This window comes from Astatotilapia calliptera, chromosome 5 (genome assembly GCF_964374335.1).
Source record: "Astatotilapia calliptera chromosome 5, fAstCal68.1, whole genome shotgun sequence".
Taxonomy (NCBI): Eukaryota; Metazoa; Chordata; class Actinopteri; order Cichliformes; family Cichlidae; genus Astatotilapia; species Astatotilapia calliptera.
The window spans coordinates 10,519,026-10,540,000 of record NC_137426.1 but is presented as its reverse complement, the minus strand read 5'-3'; the positions used below and the strand labels follow the sequence as shown (position 1 = coordinate 10,540,000).

The 20,975-nt window shown below is 38.3% G+C and overlaps 2 protein-coding genes and 2 pseudogenes across 4 annotated transcripts; all 4 read left to right on the top strand.

Moving 5' to 3' along the window:
- The first annotated feature begins 1,217 nt into the window (after positions 1 to 1,217).
- Positions 1,218 to 2,642, top strand: LOC113022110 (transcription factor HES-5-like; annotated as a pseudogene). Its single transcript, XR_013908975.1, has 2 exons — positions 1,218 to 1,340; positions 1,454 to 2,642. The product of XR_013908975.1 is annotated as a transcription factor HES-5-like (transcript).
- Positions 2,643 to 4,760: 2,118 nt separating this feature from the next.
- Positions 4,761 to 6,176, top strand: LOC113022108 (transcription factor HES-5-like; annotated as a pseudogene). Its single transcript, XR_013908976.1, has 2 exons — positions 4,761 to 4,836; positions 4,952 to 6,176. The product of XR_013908976.1 is annotated as a transcription factor HES-5-like (transcript).
- Positions 6,177 to 11,440: 5,264 nt separating this feature from the next.
- Positions 11,441 to 12,967, top strand: LOC113021655 (transcription factor HES-4-like). The gene is made up of 2 exons (XM_026166355.2): positions 11,441 to 11,597; positions 11,709 to 12,967. Exons 1-2 carry the CDS (start codon positions 11,466 to 11,468, stop codon positions 12,030 to 12,032), a joined length of 456 nt encoding a protein of 151 aa, XP_026022140.2. The 5' UTR covers positions 11,441 to 11,465; the 3' UTR covers positions 12,033 to 12,967.
- A 4,507-nt stretch (positions 12,968 to 17,474) lies between these two features.
- LOC113021653 (transcription factor HES-5-like) lies at positions 17,475 to 19,554 on the top strand. The gene is made up of 2 exons (XM_026166354.2): positions 17,475 to 17,912; positions 18,028 to 19,554. Exons 1-2 carry the CDS (start codon positions 17,850 to 17,852, stop codon positions 18,352 to 18,354), a joined length of 390 nt encoding a protein of 129 aa, XP_026022139.2. The 5' UTR covers positions 17,475 to 17,849; the 3' UTR covers positions 18,355 to 19,554.
- The last annotated feature ends 1,421 nt before the right edge of the window (positions 19,555 to 20,975 follow it).

Below are 20,975 nucleotides of genomic sequence, written 5' to 3'. Positions count from 1 at the left end.
AGAAAAAGCAGTAAAAAGATAGAAAATAGAGGGAAAATAGACAAGACTCACTCTCAGAGACCCAGTGGGAAAAACTTTAACGAAGTAAGGGTGGGAAACCTCAGACAGAGATGGTCACAGTACAAGTTGATTTGCATCCTAACCATGCACGAGTGCCGGACTATTGTCCAGAGGAATTTGGCACACTTCAGGAAACAGCTGTGTCGACCGCCTCATTTATAATCTGCAGCAGGTGTTTGTGATAAAATTGGAATTAAGTGAATTTAACCAAACTGCAAACTGAAAAACAGAAAACCAAGTTTTGTATTATCAGAGAATCTAAATGTATTTGCATTATATATTCAAATTTTAGCATATCTGGAGGAAACCAGTCATGTTGTTTCCCTCCAGATGGTTGTTGACGTCAGGCTCTGTCTCTGTTGGAGCACACGACCACCGACCATCACAAAAGCTCCTTTCAAAGACCTTTGTAGTGCACTGACCACATCATTCAGCACTGAGTGTGGGAAAGTGAGAGCAGGTATCTGCTCACACCAACCACAAACTGAAAAGCAAAAAACACACCTGCTACATCTGGATATCAGAAAAAATGAGAAAAATCCATACTATATGTTATAATGAAACAGTACTGTTCATTATTATGAATGATATTGTTTTCTAGTGTCCTTCATCACTTGGGAAATGAATTTGGTCACTTTGCCACATGAGTTGAACTTCATGTCAGAAGGAAAAGATCAGATCTGACATTAAATGATTTTTCCATAGAAAAACACACAGACCATCTGATGTCTGATTGAGTTTGTGTGAGAACCAAAAATGTTACTTTCAGGATAATCAATGACACTAAGTGGGTGTCAGGTGAGACATGAGAAGTATCTTAATCAGAGAAACAGTTTGATTTGAAAAGCGTGTGCCGAGTCAAAGTCACTGATCTCAGCATCAGGCAGCAGATGTATCCTCTACAGGGTCACCACTTTCTCAGATTCACACAGAGCTTTCGGAGTCTTTTACGCTGACACACACACCCACCCAAAAGTGCTCCATCTGTTCCCTTGGAATGTATCAATTGTCCCCTACTAATATGACCACTGAGCATGTGGCAGGCAAGATTTCTTTTCTCTAATGGACAGCTCTCTGATTGGTCAAAACTGTGAGAAACTCCAGTCAGACCAAGACCCACACATTCATATGGAGATGTGGGAGTATAAATAGGAGGGATGAAGGCAGCAGTGATCAGAGTCTCTCTACAGAGACCTCTACAGCACAGAGATCCAGCCATGGCAGCTACAGTCTCTCCAGTAATGACTAATTCTCAGGATCATGTGACTCTGAATCATAAGGTAAATTGGATATTATCAGAATGTCATCCATTATTCTTTAAAGATTGTGTTTGATAACACTAAAACTATGCACCAAAACTGTTTTATTAATGACTTTGTTCTTCTTCTTGCAGCTCAGAAAGCCTCTGGTGGAGAAGATCTGCAGAGAGAGAATCATATTGAACAGCTCAAGTCTCTTCTGGGTCATGAGCTCCTCAAACAGCAGCCAAACTCCAAACTGGAGAAGGCAGACATCCTGGAGATGACTGTTTGCTTCCTGAGAAGACTGCAGCAGCAGCGTCAAACCGTAGAATCAGTTCTTGAACAGGGCTATTCCAGGTGTGCCCAAGAGATGGTCAACTTCCTGTCAAAGGTGGAGGTGAAGACTCAGTCCCAGAAAAACCTGCTGAACCACATCAAGCAGCTGCACACTTCCTCTGTTAAACCCTGAGTGAGGCTGACTTCTCTCCTCTGAGCTACACAGTCCAGACCAGCATCACCAAAGACAACACACTCACCAGCTCCCTCTGGAGGCCGTGGTAGAAACCTGCAGACTGGAATCACTACTAAACACTGATCATATTGGTCAACGATTGCAGGGAAAGAAAATTCAAAGACTTGTTCTTCTGTATGTACAGAAGGTGTTTGTAAAACCAGGCATAATTCACATGTTCATGTAACAAATATTTCCTATGGAAAGAATGAAACAAGCTCCTCTTTCATGTTAAGAAAGAACATTTGACATTCTTGTTCCAATTTGCATTTACTGCTGATATTTACTAGCAGTGTATGTAAAAATGTGCATCACATTGTGGTGACTTATGTTGAAATGAAGTTTATTACTTCTTGAATTTTATCATGTTGATAACACACGATTGCTCAAATGTTGCTGAGATGTTTCTTCTAAACTAATTTTAATCTTTGTGATTATTCTGCATTGTTCTGTGTCAGAGCCAGATTTATTTTTGTCCTTTGTTTAAGAGGATTATATACCTGACACTGTAAAGTCAGTGGATTTGGTTCATCTACTCATATCACTTTGTGATTGTTTTAATGTGATTTGTTGTAGAATCCCTTTGTTCTTTGTCTTTGTTATAAAGTGCAGTTTGTGCTTATTCCAAAGTGTATTTTATGAAAATGTGACATGCAGATTCATGTCATAATGTTTGTGTCTTTTGTAAAGATGATTGGTCCCCCACTCATTTTGAGTGCAGTGTCTTGGTGATGTTACCAAGTTATTGTTGTGATGCATCATCATTTATCTTACTCTCATATATAAACTTGACGCTCTGTTTATCTTAATAAACAACCACTGAAAGGACATCAAAGTGTTTCTGTTATCATTTCATTCTATGTTACGCATATATGTCTTGTAGTGATAGTGGATCACTCATCTAGGCATCCTGTACATTTATTGGGCCAATATCACTATATATTGTAAAAACAGCAAAGCTCACACCAGGACTATGGTGTAGTAGGGTGACAGGTGAGGGCTTCATGATCATATCTGGAGCCTTATTCTAATCCAAATGTCACAGAAATTAAAATGACAATAATATTCAAATCAAATTAAAATATCTGATGAGTTATAACTCATATGGGACTTTTTGTATATGCAATAGCTTGATTGAAATAGTCCGATAAGTAATGATATGTGTGTCATGTTTTCCTTAAGCAGTCACCATTTTTGGAGCAGTCGTTACTTGGAGGCTAAAACTTTCATGATAACTATTGTCTCTTCACATGATGGGTAAGGGGACACACTCCTATTGTTGTTCCAGTGACACTGTGAAAGGACAGAGTGTGGGAAACCAGAAGAAACTCACTCACAGAGCCCCAGCGGGACAACAGATGCTGACCTCTGTCCTGAGGAGAAACATGTCGAAAGGTAGTATGATGGAATGAAAACTGATGATGGAAAACAACAACACATTTGTATGGGATTAGTTACTTTTAACATACCATGAAATAAAATAACATGAAAATATTTGCTGATCTCCAAAGTTTTGTAGCACTTAAGAAATAATGTAGTTGTAATTTAATGGAGGAATTTATGAGATTACAATATCTATAAACATTTTTATGATCATAACTTTAAAGTGTTTGTGATTTTTTTTTACCCCCAAACTGTGACCTGCTGTTTTAATCTATAATACATATATTTACCAGAATTCACACAGATCCATACATATTGTACATGTAGATAAAATTACATCTTGAGGAGCCTTTTTCTTCTCCAGGACCAAAGAGAAGGAGGGTCACAGTTCAAGTTGATTTGCATTCTTCACCACACGGGTTTCTGACTATTGTCCAGAGGGATTTGGCACACTTCAGGAAACAGCTGCCTTGACCTTCTCCTGCATTTCAGAACATGAGATTTGGAGCTTGTGAAAACATGAAAGTTTCATGATGGGCAATTTTCAAACTTTGTCCAACTGTAAACTGAAATAGTGGATCATGGATTGTATATTATTACAGAAAGCAAAAATATTCAGCTTTTGAAATTTGAGTAAATTTTGAGTCAACCAATCATGTTGTTTCCCTCCAGATGGTTGTTGACGTCAGGCTCTGTCTCTGTTGGAAGACACGGCCACCGACCATCACAAAAGCTCCTTTCAAAGACCTTTGTAGTGCACTGACCACATCATTCAGCACTGAGTGTGGGAAAGTGAGGACAACTATCTGCTCACACCAACCACAAACTGAAAAGCAAAAAACACACCTGCTACATCTGGACATCAGAAAAAAAAAGATAAATCCATTCTATATGTTATAATGAAACAATATTTTTTGTTATTATCACTGCTATTATTTTGTAGTTTCCTCGCAGAACTATCTCAGTGATTTTTTTATTTAATCTTTTAACATTCTCTACAACACTTCAGAAATTTGGTAACTTTGCCACATGAGTTGAACTTCATGTCAGAAGGAAAAGATCAGATCTGACATTAAATGATTTTTCCATAGAAAAACACACAGACCATCTGATGTCTGATTGAGTTTGTGTGAGAACCAAAAATGTTACTTTCAGGATAATCAATGACACTAAGTGGGTGTCAGGTGAGACTTGAAAAGTATCTTAATCAGAGAAACAGTTTGATTTGAAAAGCGTGTGCCGAGTCAAAGTCACTGATCTCAGCATCAGGCAGCAGATGTATCCTCTACAGGGTCACCACTTTCTCAGATTCACACAGAGCTTTTCTTTTACGCTGACACACACACCCAAAAGTGCTCCACTCGTTCCCCTGGGATGTATCAATGTGGCGGGCAAGATTTCTTTTCTCTAATTGACAGCTCTGTGATTGGTCAAAACTGTGAGAAACTCCAGTCAGACCAAGACCCACACATTCATATGGAGATGTGGGAGTATAAATAGGAGGGATGAAGGCAGCAGTGATCAGAGTCTCTCTACAGAGACCACTACAGCACAGAGATCCAGCCATGGCAGCTACAGTCTCTCCAGTAATGACTAATTCTCAGGACCATGTGATGTGATCATCTCTCTTTGAATCATGAGGTAAATTGGAGATCAGATCAGAATGTCATTCATTATTCATGAAAGATTTTGTTTGATAACAATAAAACTATGCACCAGAACTGTTTTATTAATGACTTTGTTCTTCTTCTTGCAGCTCAGAAAGCCTCTGGTGGAGAAGATCTGCAGAGAGAGAATCAACAGCAGTATTGAACAGCTCAAGTCTCTTCTGGGTCCTGAGCCCCTCAAACAGCAGCCAGACTCCAAACTGGAGAAGCCAGACGTCCTGGAGATGACCGTTTGCTACCTGAGAAGACTGCAGCAGCGTCAAACCACAGAATCAGGAGTTCTTGAACAGAGCTATTCCAGGTGTGCCCAAGAGATGGTCAACTTCCTGTCAAAGGTGGAGGTGAAGACTCAGTCCCAGAGAAACCTGCTGAACCACATCAAGCAGCTGCACACTTCCTCTGTTAAACCCTGAGTGAGGCTGACTTCTCTCCTCTGAGCTACACAGTCCAGACCAGCATCACCAAAGACAACACACTCACCAGCTCCCTCTGGAGGCCGTGGTAGAAACCTACAGTCTTCAGTCAGCCTTACTAACTTCAATGATCATATTGGTCAAAGAATTCAGAGCCGCATTCTTCTGTAATTCAGAGATTTTTAAGATTTTTCCTCTTGTTCATACAGAACAATTTACTTTTTTTGGTTTTTAGTGGAAGATTTTTTTTTTCCTGAGGAAATCAAAGAAACAAAGTATTTTGTTTTTTGAAACAACATATCTTGTCATGCACATTGCATGAATGAAATCTGATTGCATCTGAAATTATTAATATTACCTACTCTTCAGGTACTGATGATGTTATATTAACATTTGTTATCTTTAGTTTGTTATTGACCCAAACAATAACTTTTGACTAAAGACAGAAAGCATCATGTCAACATGAAAACTTTCTTCTGTATGTACAGATGTTTTCATAACCTGTTATTCTGCTTTTTCATGTAAAAAAAAAAAGAACTAGAAAAAAATAATCCCTATGGGAATGACACAATGTCAGATTATTTTTCATTTTTAGAATCATTGGTGTATCAATTAAATGCATTTAAGTTGATAAATACACTGTATAGACAGTGGATTGACTTATTTGGATCACTTTGTGATTGTTTTAAGATAATGCCTTTTCGAGCATGTTTTATGAAAGTCTGATATGAAGATTCACATCATACTCTTGGTGTCTTTTGTAAAGATGACTGATCCTCCACTCATTTTGAGTACGGTACCAGGCTGTTGTGATGTATCATCACCTCTATCTACCTCCCGTTGGAGCCTTTATAAAATGTTAATACTGAGTGTGTCTTAATAAAGAAATATTGTGATCATACAAGGTTTTGTTCATTTGTCAATCCATAATTCAATCAAAAAGTGGAAATTCACAACTGGAAGAGGACTTCATTTAAATATAAAAATTCAAATTTAAATGGTTTTTTTTCTTGAGCTTCAAATATCAACAAATTATTGGCCACCACTTTGGAGCAGTCCCCAGGCCATGGGAGGGCCAAAACTTCAACGATAACTATTGTCTTTTAATGTTATGGGTAAGGAGACACGCTTCCATTGTTCTTCCTGTGAAAGCAGTGAAAGGACGCAGTGTGGGAAACCAGAAGAGACTCACTCACAGAGCCCCAGTGGGGACAATGAATGTTGATCTTTGTCCTCGGTAGACAGAGAGTGAAATGGAATATGGTGGCATAATGCTGAAAACCGATCATGTTAAACATACAGGTGTTAAGATACTTAACATGCAAATATTTATTCTTATTAATAAGCGTCCAAAATGAATGTACATAAAATATGTCACTAACATCCTTTCAGCGGTGGATTGTTGGCACACTTTAGAACCAAATTAGGCTGTGAGTCCTTAACTATCGATCACTAGTTGGTTATGTGCAATCCAAAATTTCTCCATTAAGTGTAATAGTTAGGTGCAGATTGTTTTAGTTATAAACAACTGATTTGGTTTTGACAGTAATTTGGGATTTTTATCAGGCCTGGTCATGCCAACCAATCATGTACTTTCCCTCCAGATGATTAGTGACGTCACGCAGTTTCAGTCAAAGCACAGCCAAACCTTTATATAATGTCTTTTCAGGGTCCTTTTGTCGTGCACTGACCACATGATTCAATACTGAGTGTGGGAAACTGAGAGCAGCTATAACCAGAGACAGAGGACACACATGTGACATGGACAAGATGACTTTGTCCAGCACAAAAACTGTGTATTTTTCCTACTAGCAATTTTCAGCACTTACAGTCAATTCAAAGAGAGAGAAAAAGTTTAAAAATAACATACAGAGAAGTCCAATTCCAAAAAACATTTCATGATCACATAGTATTCTCATAGTTTGGCAGAATATATACGGTGTGAACTTGTCGCTACAAAGTCATGAATTGGTGCTCATAACTTTGTAAACATCTACCTTGCTTTATGTGAAACACAATCTGTTTGTGTCTTTTATAAAGACAGCTGTTTCTCTGTTCAGTACAGTGAGTAGACATGTTTTTTTTTGTTGACGTTTAACATAAATATTTTAAAAAAAACATGCCAATTTATATAAATGTAATTCATCTTTAAACCAAGCTATCAGTTTTCAAGAAATTTAACAGACAATCAAACTACACATGTTTTATTTAACTAAATTATCAAAGTCTGGAGCAATATAATCGAAACTCATTTAATGACGCTGAATTATTCGTTTTGTGTCACTGTATTTAATTGAACAACATTAAGCCATCAAACCAATTCATGTTTTTGTGCATTCGTGCATGTTTTCATTTTTTTTTTAAATGTAACTTTAAACACATCCCTTTGACGTCAGACAATGTATCTAATGTGTTGTATAATGAGGCACACTTCTATTGTTCTTCCAGTGAAAGCAGTGAAAGGGAATTGTGTGGGAAACCAGGCAAAACTCACTCACATAGCTGCTGTGGGACAATAGATCCAGACCTTTGCCCTGACAGATTAACAAGGAATCAGGAGTCTAAACCCTCCTCAAATTACAAAATCACACGGGCCATCATACTTTTTCTTTTTCTAACTAAGAGAATAACAGCTGAAGTCCAAGTTACAGTATATTGCTTATGATATCTGGCTTTCCAAAAGGAAACAATTCCTTTATCATTACAAACAATAGTTTAAATAAACAATGCTTGATCAAACTCAAAATGTGTTATAGATGTATATCATGGGGTTCAAGAAATGCATTCAAGGCTTAATGGGCAATTATTTGCTGAGAAGCCCATCCACTGTGTAGCACCTGCACGTGTGCAGTCCATTAATGAAAGTCTATTTGTAGGCAGGCACCTGCTAATTTTGGAGGACTGTGGCAAAAGCACCAGCAGCTTTTTATTACTGCAAAGGGATTTGGCACACTTCAGCAATCCCCATGAACACCCCATCACAGTGATTGCAACCTGAAAATATGATGCGAAACTACTCTGATTATGGCAGATTTTCACCACAATTTCAAATTTTACTACCACTCAGAGCCAGCCAATGGGATCCTTTCCTCCAGATGGTTGGTGATGCAATGCTTTCTTTCTACTGCAACACACAGGCAGCATCTGCCACTAAAGTCTCTTTGTGGCTCACTGACAACAGCACAGGGAGTGAGTGTGGGAAACCCAGATCAACGTGTTACTCCCATTGACTAAAAGGCACATGTCACTGACACAAGAGCAACAGCACAATTATTGCCTTGAGTACTTGAGTAAAGCAATAAACTACAGCAAACCAATCAGAAAACTAAAACAGCCCACAATACCCATCTGATAAACTGTCAACATGTTAGTAAACATAACTTGTTATCCTGCATAAAAATTAAGCATTTCATTAAAACTGAATGATGTTCAGTTGACTATTTATTTAAAAAAAGATGCATTAAAGGTTTGGGTTTAGAAATTATCAAACAAATTGAGACCAAAAAATCGAAGTAAGTTTTACTTTATATGTGGTTCATTAATTAGATCGTTAATAGATCATTAAGCTGGGATGAGGAGTCATATTAGTTTTCTTTACAGGGTTTCTATTTTCTGAGATTCAATTTGAGTTCTGAGAGTACTTCTCTCCCAGAGTCCATCACCTGTTCCCCTGATCCTGGGCAATAACAGGAGCACGATTGGCTCAGACTGGGAAAACTCAAGCAGGGAAAGACCCAAACATTCATATAGAGATGGTGAAGTATAAATGGGAGGGATATCAGGTTCTGTCCACTGAGACCTTTACAGCACAGAGATCCACCTACATCCCTACTGCAATGATCGCTTATCAGGAGAAAGTGATCCCAACTCATTAGGTAAATCACAAATTGACGCAATTGTCAAAAACTTGTAATAAATTAGATACATTTTTACTAAAACAAAATTCTTGAATTTTTTTAAAATGTATTTTCTACTTTCTGCAGCTGGGAAAGCCTCTTGTGGAGAAGTTGTGCAAAGACAGAATTAAGTCCTGCGTTGAGCAGCTGAAGTTTATCCTGGATCCAGAGCTCCTCAAACAGCAGCCAGACTCCAAACTGGAGAAAGCAGAAATCCTGGAGATGACTGTTTGCTTCCTGACAAAGCTACAGCAGAGCAAATAGCAGAGCTGATAGCAGAGAAGCCTGCTGACCCACTGCTGAACCAGCTGCTCTGGTGCTCTGACAAGAACCTGACAGAGGCTGACTTTCTCCTCTGAGCTCCACCAGCATCACCAAAAACTAATGTTCAAACAACAGCGCCCTCTGGCGGTCAATGATAAAAGCAGCGAATAGTCAACAACCAGAATAAACTTGTCTGCAGAGCCCTTCTGGACCATCAGATACAGACCTTTGCCCTGAAAGAACAGAGCTTAAAACGTCTGTTATTTTACAACAATCAGTTTAACATCAAGCCTTTGATTAAAACTGTTACTCTAGTTTTTTATATATCACACCACTATTTTGTTCAGTAAACTGTTTCATTTGCAGAGTTTGAGATAGATCTTTATTTTTGGGGTCAAACTAACTAAAATAATTTAGCAATACATTACAGTAATTTAAAAATTCAGTTACAACATTTTTTTAATGGCACAGCTGTAGTGGACCCGTTGTTGTTAAATTTGTTCTAACTACAAAGGTTCATGAGCTCATAGTAAGCACAGCGGGTTAGAGTAAAGTTGAAGTGAGGTTAAGCATTACAAGATGAAGCTGTATCCTGTTACATTTAAGACTATGTGAGGTTTAAGTTAAGGGGAAACAACTTCAGTTTCTAAATAATCTAATTCCACCCACAGGCTGCAGCTGTACATATTTTTTTTCAGCTGCTGCAAAATCTGACCTTCTTGTTGTTCATGTAAACTCTGAGTGACAAAAAGTTGAAGGCCATCCAATACTGTTAATATTTTTGCTTAAGTTATTTATGTCAATTATGACAGGGCATGACATTCAGTTTTATTTTTACATAGGTAAATATTTTTAAAGATGATTCTATGGGAGAATTTTCAACCTGCAACAGGGCACAAGAGTTATTTATTATTATTATTATTATTATTATTATTATTATTATTATTTATTTATGGTTAAGTGAATACTCTGGAGAAAAGAGTAGGACACATTCACCCCACCAGTTGTGAATTATCCACCAGAAGCACTGGACACACTTCATGAAACTGCCACCACCATCCCCCACCCCCAGGACCCTAAGAGGTGAGATTTTGATGTAGTTGATGGTCAGTAATCAGTAATCATGATTAGCATTAGAGGTATAAAATGTGTAGCTGATTGCAAACTGAAAATAATACTTTCCAAATTGTGGTACCCTAATTTGATTACTTTAAGAATGTTTTTTTTATTATAAATTTTAATTGTAACATCTGTCCAAGGCAGCCAATGGGATTCTTTCCCTCCAGGTGGTTGGTGATGTAACCTCACGTTTCTATAACAACCCACAGCATCTGCAACAGACGTTCTTTTGTGGTTCATTGACAATAACACGGGTGTGGGAAACTGAAATTAAATTGCTACTCATGCTCACTATATGGCACGTGTCAAAAGACATGACTGCATCTGGTCGGCTACATGATTATTTTCTAGAGACATTATGATTTAATTAATTGGTACAACACCAAAATATATTCTTGCATTTGTAAAATATATATATAAAACAAAATTTGTAACTCTTTATACAATAGTATAAATGAAATTATCAGTTAAAATCAAATTGATGTTTACAGTTTCCCTTAATATTAATCTCATTATAAACAACACATGCGAAATAAACCATTAATCCCATTATTTTATTTTTACCCATAATTTTTACATTAAAACATGAATGTTTTTCCCTGACATGTGATGGGATACTCAGCGTGTGCTCGGTCAAAACCATTGATCCCAGTATCAGGCAGCAGATCTCCTTTCCCTACAGGGTCACCACTTTCCCATAATCACACAGAGATCTGTTACACTCCCTTCGTTTACCCACAGTCTTCCACCTGTTCCCCTGAGACCTCACTATTATCCCCCAGGCATTAACGGCAGCATGCTGCTGGCTCCACATGGCTTATTGTCTCGCAGAGCACTCTGATTGGCTCAGACTGTGGGAAACCTCAACCAGACTAAGACCCACACATTCATATGGAGATGCTGGAGTATAAATGGGAGGGATGAAACCAGTAGAGATCAGATTCTCTCTACAGAGATCTCCACAGCACAGAGATCCAGGCATGGCACCTAAAATCCCTGCAGCAATTAACAGTTCTGAGGAGCATCTGACTCTGACTCACAAGGTAAATCAAAAATTAATGGAATTTGTTTTCTATAAAATTGTATCAATTATATTTTCTTGCTAACACAAAACTCCCGAACAAATTTATTAATTGCATTATTCTTCTTTGCAGCTCAGAAAGCCTCTGGTGGAGAAGTTACGCAGAGAGCGAATCAACACCTGCATTGAGCAGCTCAAGTCTCTCCTGGGTCCAGAGTTCCTCAAACAGCAGCCAGACTCCAAACTGGAGAAAGCAGACATCCTGGAGATGACCGTTTGCTTCCTGACACAGCTACAGCAGCAGAGAAACCTGCTGACGCACTGCAACAAGCTGCAGACTGCCTCTGATAAGAAGCTGAAAGAGGCTGACTTCTCTCCTCTGAGCTCCACAGTCCAGAACATGATCACCAAAAAAAACAAATGTCCGATCAACAGCGCTCTCTGGAGGCCATGGTAGACACGACAAACTGGAGTTAATACCAAGAAAAAAGAGACCATATTGGTCAAACATGACAGGACTGAATTATTTGAACTTTCTGTGTTCTTCTGTGTGTGCAAGACGACATTTCCTGAGGAAATGACAGCAATAGAGCCTTTCGTGTTAAGGAAGAAAATATCTTGTCATGCATGTAGCATGAATGAAATCTGATTGCATCAGCGATTATTATCAATGCCTAATGTACGTGTTATGGTAACATAGTTGTATATATAGTACTATAGTTTTTGTCTGTTTTTTTTCTGTGCAAGATGTCATTTCCTGAGGAAATGACATCTTGCACATTAAGAAAGAAAACCTCATGTCATGCATGTTGCATGAACCAAATGTAGTATTTTGTTTGTTGGTTTTTGACCCTTGTGATCTAAGATTGAAATGTCCTTTTTCTGGACTGATTGTAAAATTAAACTTGACCCCCATTTAATATCAAAACAGATCTGTTCTAAGATCCAGTTGTTTATCCTTTTAATTATAAAAGGCTTGATATGACCATTTTAACCCCCACTTCACTGAGGATTAAACAGTATATTATTTGTACCTTTTGACAAACACTGATCACTTTGTGATTACTGAAAACCAATCTGTTTTAAGATTAATATTTTATGTTTCACACTGTCAGCTTTTTTGTGATAGGTGTTTCTTTTTTTCCTTTGGGAACGTAAATGTGATCTGTTTGAAGGTCGATATTAATAGTTTTCATATTGATTAATGTGTTCTTAAATGCTGTAAATATTTTATCTTTCACAAAGATGGTGTCCCTTCACTCTCTCTGAGCACAGTGTGCCTTGTAGAAATCTACAAGTTGTCGTTGTGATGTGTCATCACTTCCTGTTTAAAGCATTTATGTTTTATGTGGCTCTTGTTAAATAAACAAACACTGCCAAGTGAAAACTGTATTTCCATGTTGTTTGTTGTGGTTTTCATAAGTAATGGCAAAGATGTACTCCATTCACTTCCAATTTAGGTCAATTTAAGGGGTGTTTATCACAGATCTTTGTTTAATTTACATATCCAATTAAAAATGCTGCAGTCTAAAAACTATTTAGGTTAGAGCATACAAAAGAAAAACAAGGTTCAATTCTTTTTTTAATGAGGGGAACTTTCTGGATATTTGGGTTTTTAAAACAAAAATAAAAGACACTTTTTAGACACTGCTACTTTGATAAAATTAAGTGTTTCTGTTGTAGCTCTCACTTCCATGAAACCGTCACAAATGAAATCTAATGACATGCAGACTAAGACACACTTCTATTGTTCCTGTAGTGAAAGCACTGAAAGGACGGACTGTGGGAAACCAGAAGAAACTCACTCACAGAGCCTCAGAGGAACAATAGATCCAGACCTTTGCCCTGAAGTGACAGGGGATAAAAGGGAGCCTGACTCCCTATTTCTAATCGTTTTGTTGTTGTCTTTTTGGCCATGATTTTGTCCATTCCTTACATAAAACAGTAACACCATTTTTTTTAATTGTCATTTCTTATTGTTAATCTCTATTTTAACAAGAGATCTTCGAAAGTGTCTTGTGTGGATTTAAATTAAAGACACGAATGAAAGAATAATTTTGTTATTGACAGTGCAAACTGCTCAACGTGTCACACATTCAATCGTTGTTAATTTTTTGGGGTCTAAAAATCTATTCGTCATAACGCCTATTGTAAGTTCAAGCCCAAATGAAGAAGCTCCCTGTCACAGATGCTTTCATAAGTATTTGTGGATCCAAGTTAAACTGAACAAACTAGAGGTCTTTAATTAAAAGTGCCCATGCAAACTCTTTAAGTAGGCATATAAAGGTTATTCAAAATGAACTGCAAGAAGCCTGAAGTTTACTTCAGCATTTCTTCTCATTCATTCACTTGACCCTTTGCCAAGTCTGTAGACAGTCTTTCTCTCTCTTGTCATGTTTATGTCTTGTTGGCGCTCAAATCAAAGACGTTTCTTTCTCAGGAATATATTTTCCAAGATAATATGAAACAGAGAAACCAGATGAACATGTAACAGCTTGCCTCCATGCCCCTGACAGAAGGGAATCTTGCTCAACAAGACATACTGTTTCTAGAAACATGCTATAGATACAGCTTTACATTGGATGGATATCACTAATTCTTAGGTTCTGCAAGTTATCCGGTTAACATAGTCGATTTTATTAGTACCCCACTTTTCTGAGAGAAAACACAAGCTAATATTTAAAACTCACAAATCACCACTTTAAAAAACAATGAAAGTCACTGGGGATTTCTAGAAAACAGCTGTCTAATTAGATAGCTAGCTGGAAATTGATTGCAAAACACTGATGTTGTCTCAGTCTGCACAGGAGAAAATAAAGCTAGAGGATACAGAAAAGTTAAATTAATAGGGGTAGTGATGGCATCCATTCCATGCTCACAGACATATTCAATCTGTCCTTGGCCCACGCTGTGGTACCGGCCTGCTTCAAATCCACCTCCATCGTCCCGATACCCAAAAACTCCAACCCATCTTGCCTCAATGATTACCGCCCAGTAGCACTCACCCCCATCATCACTAAGTGCTTAGAGCGACTGGTCCTAGCACACTTCAAATCCTGTCTCCCCCCCACCCTGGACCCCCACCAATTCGCATACCGCCGGAACAGGAGCACAGAGGATGCAGTCTCCATCGCAATGCACTCTGTCCTCTCACACCTGGACAACAACAACACCTACGCCAGAATGCTGTTTATAGACTTCAGTTCAGCATTCAATACAATCCACCCCTCACAACTCATCAGGAAACTGACAGACCTGGGTATCAGTTCCCTCATCTGCAAATGGTTACTGGACTTCCTGACCAACCGCCCCCAACATGTCCGGCTGGATAACCGCTGCTCATCTACCATCACAATGAACACCGGTGTACCACAAGGCTGTGTGATGAGCCCTTTCCTCTACTCCCTCTTCACCCACGACTGCAGACCTGCTGATGGTTCCAACACCATCATTAAGTTTGCAGATGACACCACGGTGATTGGCCTCATCAGTGACAACGATGAGGCCGCCTACAGGGAGGAGGTGGATCGTCTGGCTGAGTGGTGCGACAGAAACAACCTGCTGCTTAACACCGAGAAGACCAAGGAGCTCATCGTGGACTACAGGAGGAATGCTGACCCACATCCACCCATCCACATTAAGGGGACGGCTGTGGAGCGTGTGAGCAGCTTCAAGTTCCTGGGAGTCCACATCTCCGAGGATCTCACCTGGACGACCAACTGCTCCAAGCTGGTCAAGAAGGCTCACCAGCGCCTCTTCTTCTTGAGGACTCTGAGGAAGAACCACCTGTCCTCAGACATCCTGGTGAACTTCTATCGCTGCACCATCGAGAGCATCCTGACCAACTGTATAACAGTCTGGTACGGGAACTGCTCTGCCTCGGACCGGAAGGCGTTGCAGAGGGTCGTGAAAACTGCCCAGCGCATCGCCGGAGCACCACTTCCTGCCATAAAAGACATCTACAGGAAGCGGTGTCTGAAAAGGGCTGGGAAAATCATCAAAGACCCCAGTCACCCATCACATGGACTCTTCACCCTCCTGCCCTCTGGGAGGCGCCACAGGAGCCTCCGGACTAAGACCACCAGGTACCGGAACAGCTTCTTCCCCACAGCTGTCAGACTCCTGAACTCTGCCTCCTGACATCTGACCCACGTTAAACTCATGGACTGAACATACACACACCCACAATGGACAACTGTACCCTCAAACACAATAATAACATGGACTGAACCACCACTCACAACCACCAGCACTTTATATAGCCTCTGTAGAAACCATCTACACCCTCACTTATCTTAACTGCACTACTGTATAGCTCTGTGTAAATAATCATTCTGTACATTCGATAATCTTTAATCCTACAACTGTTTACAACTTGCATAGTTCCCATTTCTGTATAGCTGTATATCCCAGATTCTGTAAAGTTATTTATTTCATATTCTGTATAGTTTTTCATATTTATATCCTGTTCATATCCTGTACATAGCTTGTACTCACTACAGCCTGTACATACTTATAGTTATAGAATATTCACAACATACTTCATACCGTGTACATTATAACATACCATAATAGACCCATTTCTGTAATATACTCACATATCTATATTATTGCTAATATATATTGTAATATATCTATATCACTAAAGCACTTCTGGATGGATGCAAACTGCATTTCGTTGCCCTGTACCTGTGCATGTGCAATGACAATAAAGTTGAATTCTAATTCTAATTCTAATTCATAACATCCTAATAGAGGGGACTACATACAAATTCTGTACATAAAGGTCTCATGTTGGATTCAAACCACTGACCTTGTTAATATCAAGTATCAGTGCTGACCACCACACCAGTGAGCTGCCCTGCAGTCTTAACATATACAGCATAAGGTTTACAAAAGATTTAGCATCTCAGCAAAAGGCCAGAGGATGAAGAAATACTCAAACATTACCCATTATTAGCTGAGGTTAACCTACTGTAGTTGAATTCACTTATTACAGATCTTGAACCTCTGTATGCTTCTTCGTATGCTGCAGTATCTGGCCTCCCCATTCCTGATGTAAAGCATTCTAAGTCCCTTTCCAGTTTGTTGGAGTGATAATAATTTCAACTTTCACAAATTGAACTATGGGTAAATAATCTTCAAGATGAAAATTAACTTGTAAATTGGGGCATGCTTATTTAGGCAAATGATAGAAGTGTGGGAAAACCCATGAGACTAGAGTTCAGTGGCAATCACTCCACCAGCAGCCTGTGAATTCTCCAAAGGGATTTGACACACTTCATGAAAATTGTGTCACCCAGGAAGGCTCCCACCATCACAATCCCAAAATTTCAATCCAGCTCTCAGTCAGTTATCAGTCACAGATACGAACCGAGGATCAAAATGTGTCAAAGATTAAAAAAGTAGAAATTATTTTGATATAATCTTTTCAAATGTTATTATCCCAGCCAACCAATGGGATCCATTCCCACCAGATGGTTTGTGATGTAATTCACTGTCTCTATAACAACACACAACCAGCATCTGTGACAAAAATCCCCTTGTGGCTCAATGGCCACAGCACGGGGGTAAGTGTGGGAAACTGAGATCGACCTGCTACTCACAGTGGTTACAAGACACGTGTCACAAGACACAGTAGCATCTGGATTGAGTTTGTTTTGAGTATTTTAATGTATTATATTGAGTAATTCAAATTAAATTAGATACAGCATTCAAAAATCTTATGGAGTTTTCAAAATGTATTTTTTTGAATAAATTAAAAAAAAAAAGATGTTTAAGCTCTATGATAGGAAATACAAATTACAAAATTTTCCATTAAAATCAACAGAAGCAGACAATGCAGAGAAATTCACCTAGTCTATCACTTTTTTTGCTTACTTGAAATTCATACATTACAGCTTTGTTATTCCCGCACACGTGCACTGGGTGCTCAGTCAGAATCATTGATCTCAGCATCTGGCAGCAGATCTTCTACAGGGTCACCACTTTCCCAGCTTCATACAGTGATCTGTGGGCATGTCTCAGTCTCCCCCCAGTCCTCCAGCTGTTCCCCTGAGACCTAACCATTATCCCCCAGGCATACAGGAGCATGTTGCTGCTCCACATGCCTTATTGTCTCACAGAGCTCTCTGATTGGTTCAGACTGTGGGAAACCTCAACCAGAGTAAGACCCACACATTGATATGGAAATGTGGGACTATAAGTAGGAGCCAGGAAGCCAGCAGAGATCAGATTCTTTCTACAGAGACTTCTGCAACACAGAGATCCAACCATGGCACCTACAATTGCTGCACCAATGACCACTTCAACAGATCATTTGACTCTGACCCACAAGGTAAATTGAACACTGCCTGGATTTAAATTATTATTAAGTTGATAGTCTTTCTTTTCTTTTTCTAACAAAAAACAAACAAACAAGGTTATTTATGACTTTGTTCTTTTTTCTGCAGCTCAGAAAGCCTCTGGTGGAGAAGTTACGCAGAGAGCGAATCAACACCTGCATTGAGCAGCTCAAGTCTCTCCTGGGTCCAGAGTTCCTCAAACAGCAGCCAGACTCCAGACTGGAGAAAGCAGACATCCTGGAGATGACCGTTTGCTTACTGACGCAGCTACAGCAGCAGAGAAACCTGCTAACACACTCCAACAAGCTGCAGACTGCCTCTGATGACAAGCTGAGGGAAGTTGACCTTTGTCTTCTGAGCTCCACAGTTCAGACCAGCATCACCCAATGCTCTCTGGAGAGAAAATACAACAGCGTCCTCTGGAGGCCGTGGTAGACCACTCACACTGGACTCCATACCAGACAAGCTAAACAGACCATATTGGTCAGACATGACTGGACTGAATTGTTTAAAATTCTGTGGACTTTTTCTTCTGTATGTACAGAAGGCTTTACTTTGTGTGTTCTTGTGTGTGTGTGTGTGTGTGTGTGTGTGTGTGTGTGTGTGTGTGTGTGTGTGTGTGTGTGTGTGTGTGTGTGTGTGTGTGTGTGTGTGTGTGTGTGTCGGATGATATTTCCTAAGGAAAGTGTAGTAGCAATATCTTTCATGTTGAGAAAGAAAATTTCATGTCATGCATGTTGCATGAATTGAATCTGATTGCATCAGCAATTTTAATTGTTTCTTTCTGTACTTCATGTACTGATGATGTTATAGTAATGCTTTTTACTATTATTGATTTTCTTCAATTGACATTGACGTTACCTTTTATTGGTTTTCGATTTTTTGGATCGAAATTTTAAGTGTCCATTTTAAGGATTTATTGTGATTGTAGATATTAATCACACAAAATTGATCTGTTATAAGATCCAAATGTTTAGTATTTCTTTCATGAAGATTTTCTAACTATACGACTCAATGTGGGCAAGTCGTGTAATTGTGATGTTTGTACCTCTTGACTGTTTCTGATCAGTTTAACATTAATCTAAATTCAAGGTTGAATTTGTTATAAGATCTAAGTGTTTACAGCTTCTTTCTAAAAGGTTTTCTTAATATCACAGTAAAAACTTGACAGTGATATTGGTACTTCATGATCATTATTGATCAGTTTAATATCTTAATTGTTCTATGCGGACATTTAGATGACGTGTATCTCAATGTATGTCATTACTAAAACTGATCTGTTTTAAGATCAATATGTTTATTGTTTTACTGAAAACATTACTGTTTTTGTTAATGTCAGGTTTGAGAAGACAAAGTAATATTTACTTTGTGAGAAAAAATTGAATTTAGCAGTTAATAACAATGTATTTTAAGGTCATTTGCTGTTTAGTGAAAGTGGAAAAAGAAATCAAATGTCACTGAGTACTGGGTTTTTGAATATTGTAAATTCATTGTCTTTCATAAAGACAGCTTTTCCTCTACTCTTTCTGAGTACAGTGTGTCTTGTAGAAATCTACAAGTTGTTGTTGTGATGTATCATCACCACCTGTTTGAGCTTTCGTCCTTGTTGAATAAATAAACACTGCCAGTGTAAAACATTGTGCTTGCATATAATTTTTATGCAGTTGATCTGTTATCTTTTTACATTGATGCTAGTCAGACAGTGACTAACAAATTTATTAGAACACCACCCAGTGTAAGTGCATTGACGCATGCTCAATCATCAAGCTAATGAAATCCCAAAAAGCCGATTCTGTTTATCTGGACGTAGCGTTTTCAAAATGAAGAAGTCCATGTAACGTCTTTTTGGGGCACCCAAGGTTTACATTTGGTGGAACAGCTGCTATAAATGAACAGAATTGGTAATTGTGTTATTGTTAATCCACCAGTATGCTCAAACTCATTATTTAAAATTATATTTTTAATGCTAAAATATAATTGTTATCAATACATTTTTTGTTTTGTTTTTTACAAAAAAAAGTAAAAAAAAAAAAGTAAAGCACATTATTATTTTTGCTTATGATACTAAATTACAATTACTTACTTGGATTCCAGAACAGAAAAAAAAAGTTTTAGTGATTGATTGTAATGCTCAATTAACTTCTGACTTCTCAGAGGCACCCAGTGCGCCGGCTCATATTTATAATGTAATTTCTAGTTTCTAACAAGTTTTTGACAGATTTCTAAGATGTCTGTTTTATTGTTTTATAACAGGCGGTTCAATAAATTTGTTGAGCACTGTATGTTCTTCATTTTCTGTCATGTGTCTCTATCTTTGTCTCCATTTGTTGTAGACAAATACTTCAAACCTTTAGAACCTTATTATAATTGTTTATCCAAAAAATGCACATTCAGTGAAAAGCCAACATTTGTAATGAGAAGGGCCATCGATGTTATTTCAATTTGTTCAGTTGGAAGTCAAATCTTTAAACTTAAAGATCAAATATGCAGTGTTTTAACTTTTCTGGTAAAATCATCAGATTCACATGTTTTAATAATTGTTTCAAAGTTAATCATTTAAATCTTAAAAGATGATGTATATTTTAGCTTATGTGGTGCTCAATAAGGCATACTTCTATTGTTTCTCAAGTGACAGCACTGAAAGGACTAAGTGTTGGAAAGCAGAAGAAACTCATTTACAGAGCCCCAGTGGAACAATAGATCCAGACCTTTGCCCTGAAGGGACAGAGGATAAAAGGGAGCGAGACTCCACAAGCGGAAAGATGTTTTAAATCATCATGATGGCTGCGCTTCCTTTGAAAAAAGCAGCAGTACCATTTCCATCAGAAAACTGTTATATGATCTTCTTAAACTAGAAGCACTATTTAAACACAAGGTGTTTGAGAACGATTCAGCTGTGGACTAGAATCAAAGAGGTGATGTGGAAAATCATTGTACAAACCTTGAAAAAGAGTCATTCAGAAAAAGCTAAAGTTTTTTGAATAACAGGAAGTCTACAGGAACTACAGGTCACAGTAATTTTTTAATCTCTCTTCTTAGTTTATATTTTTTAAGCA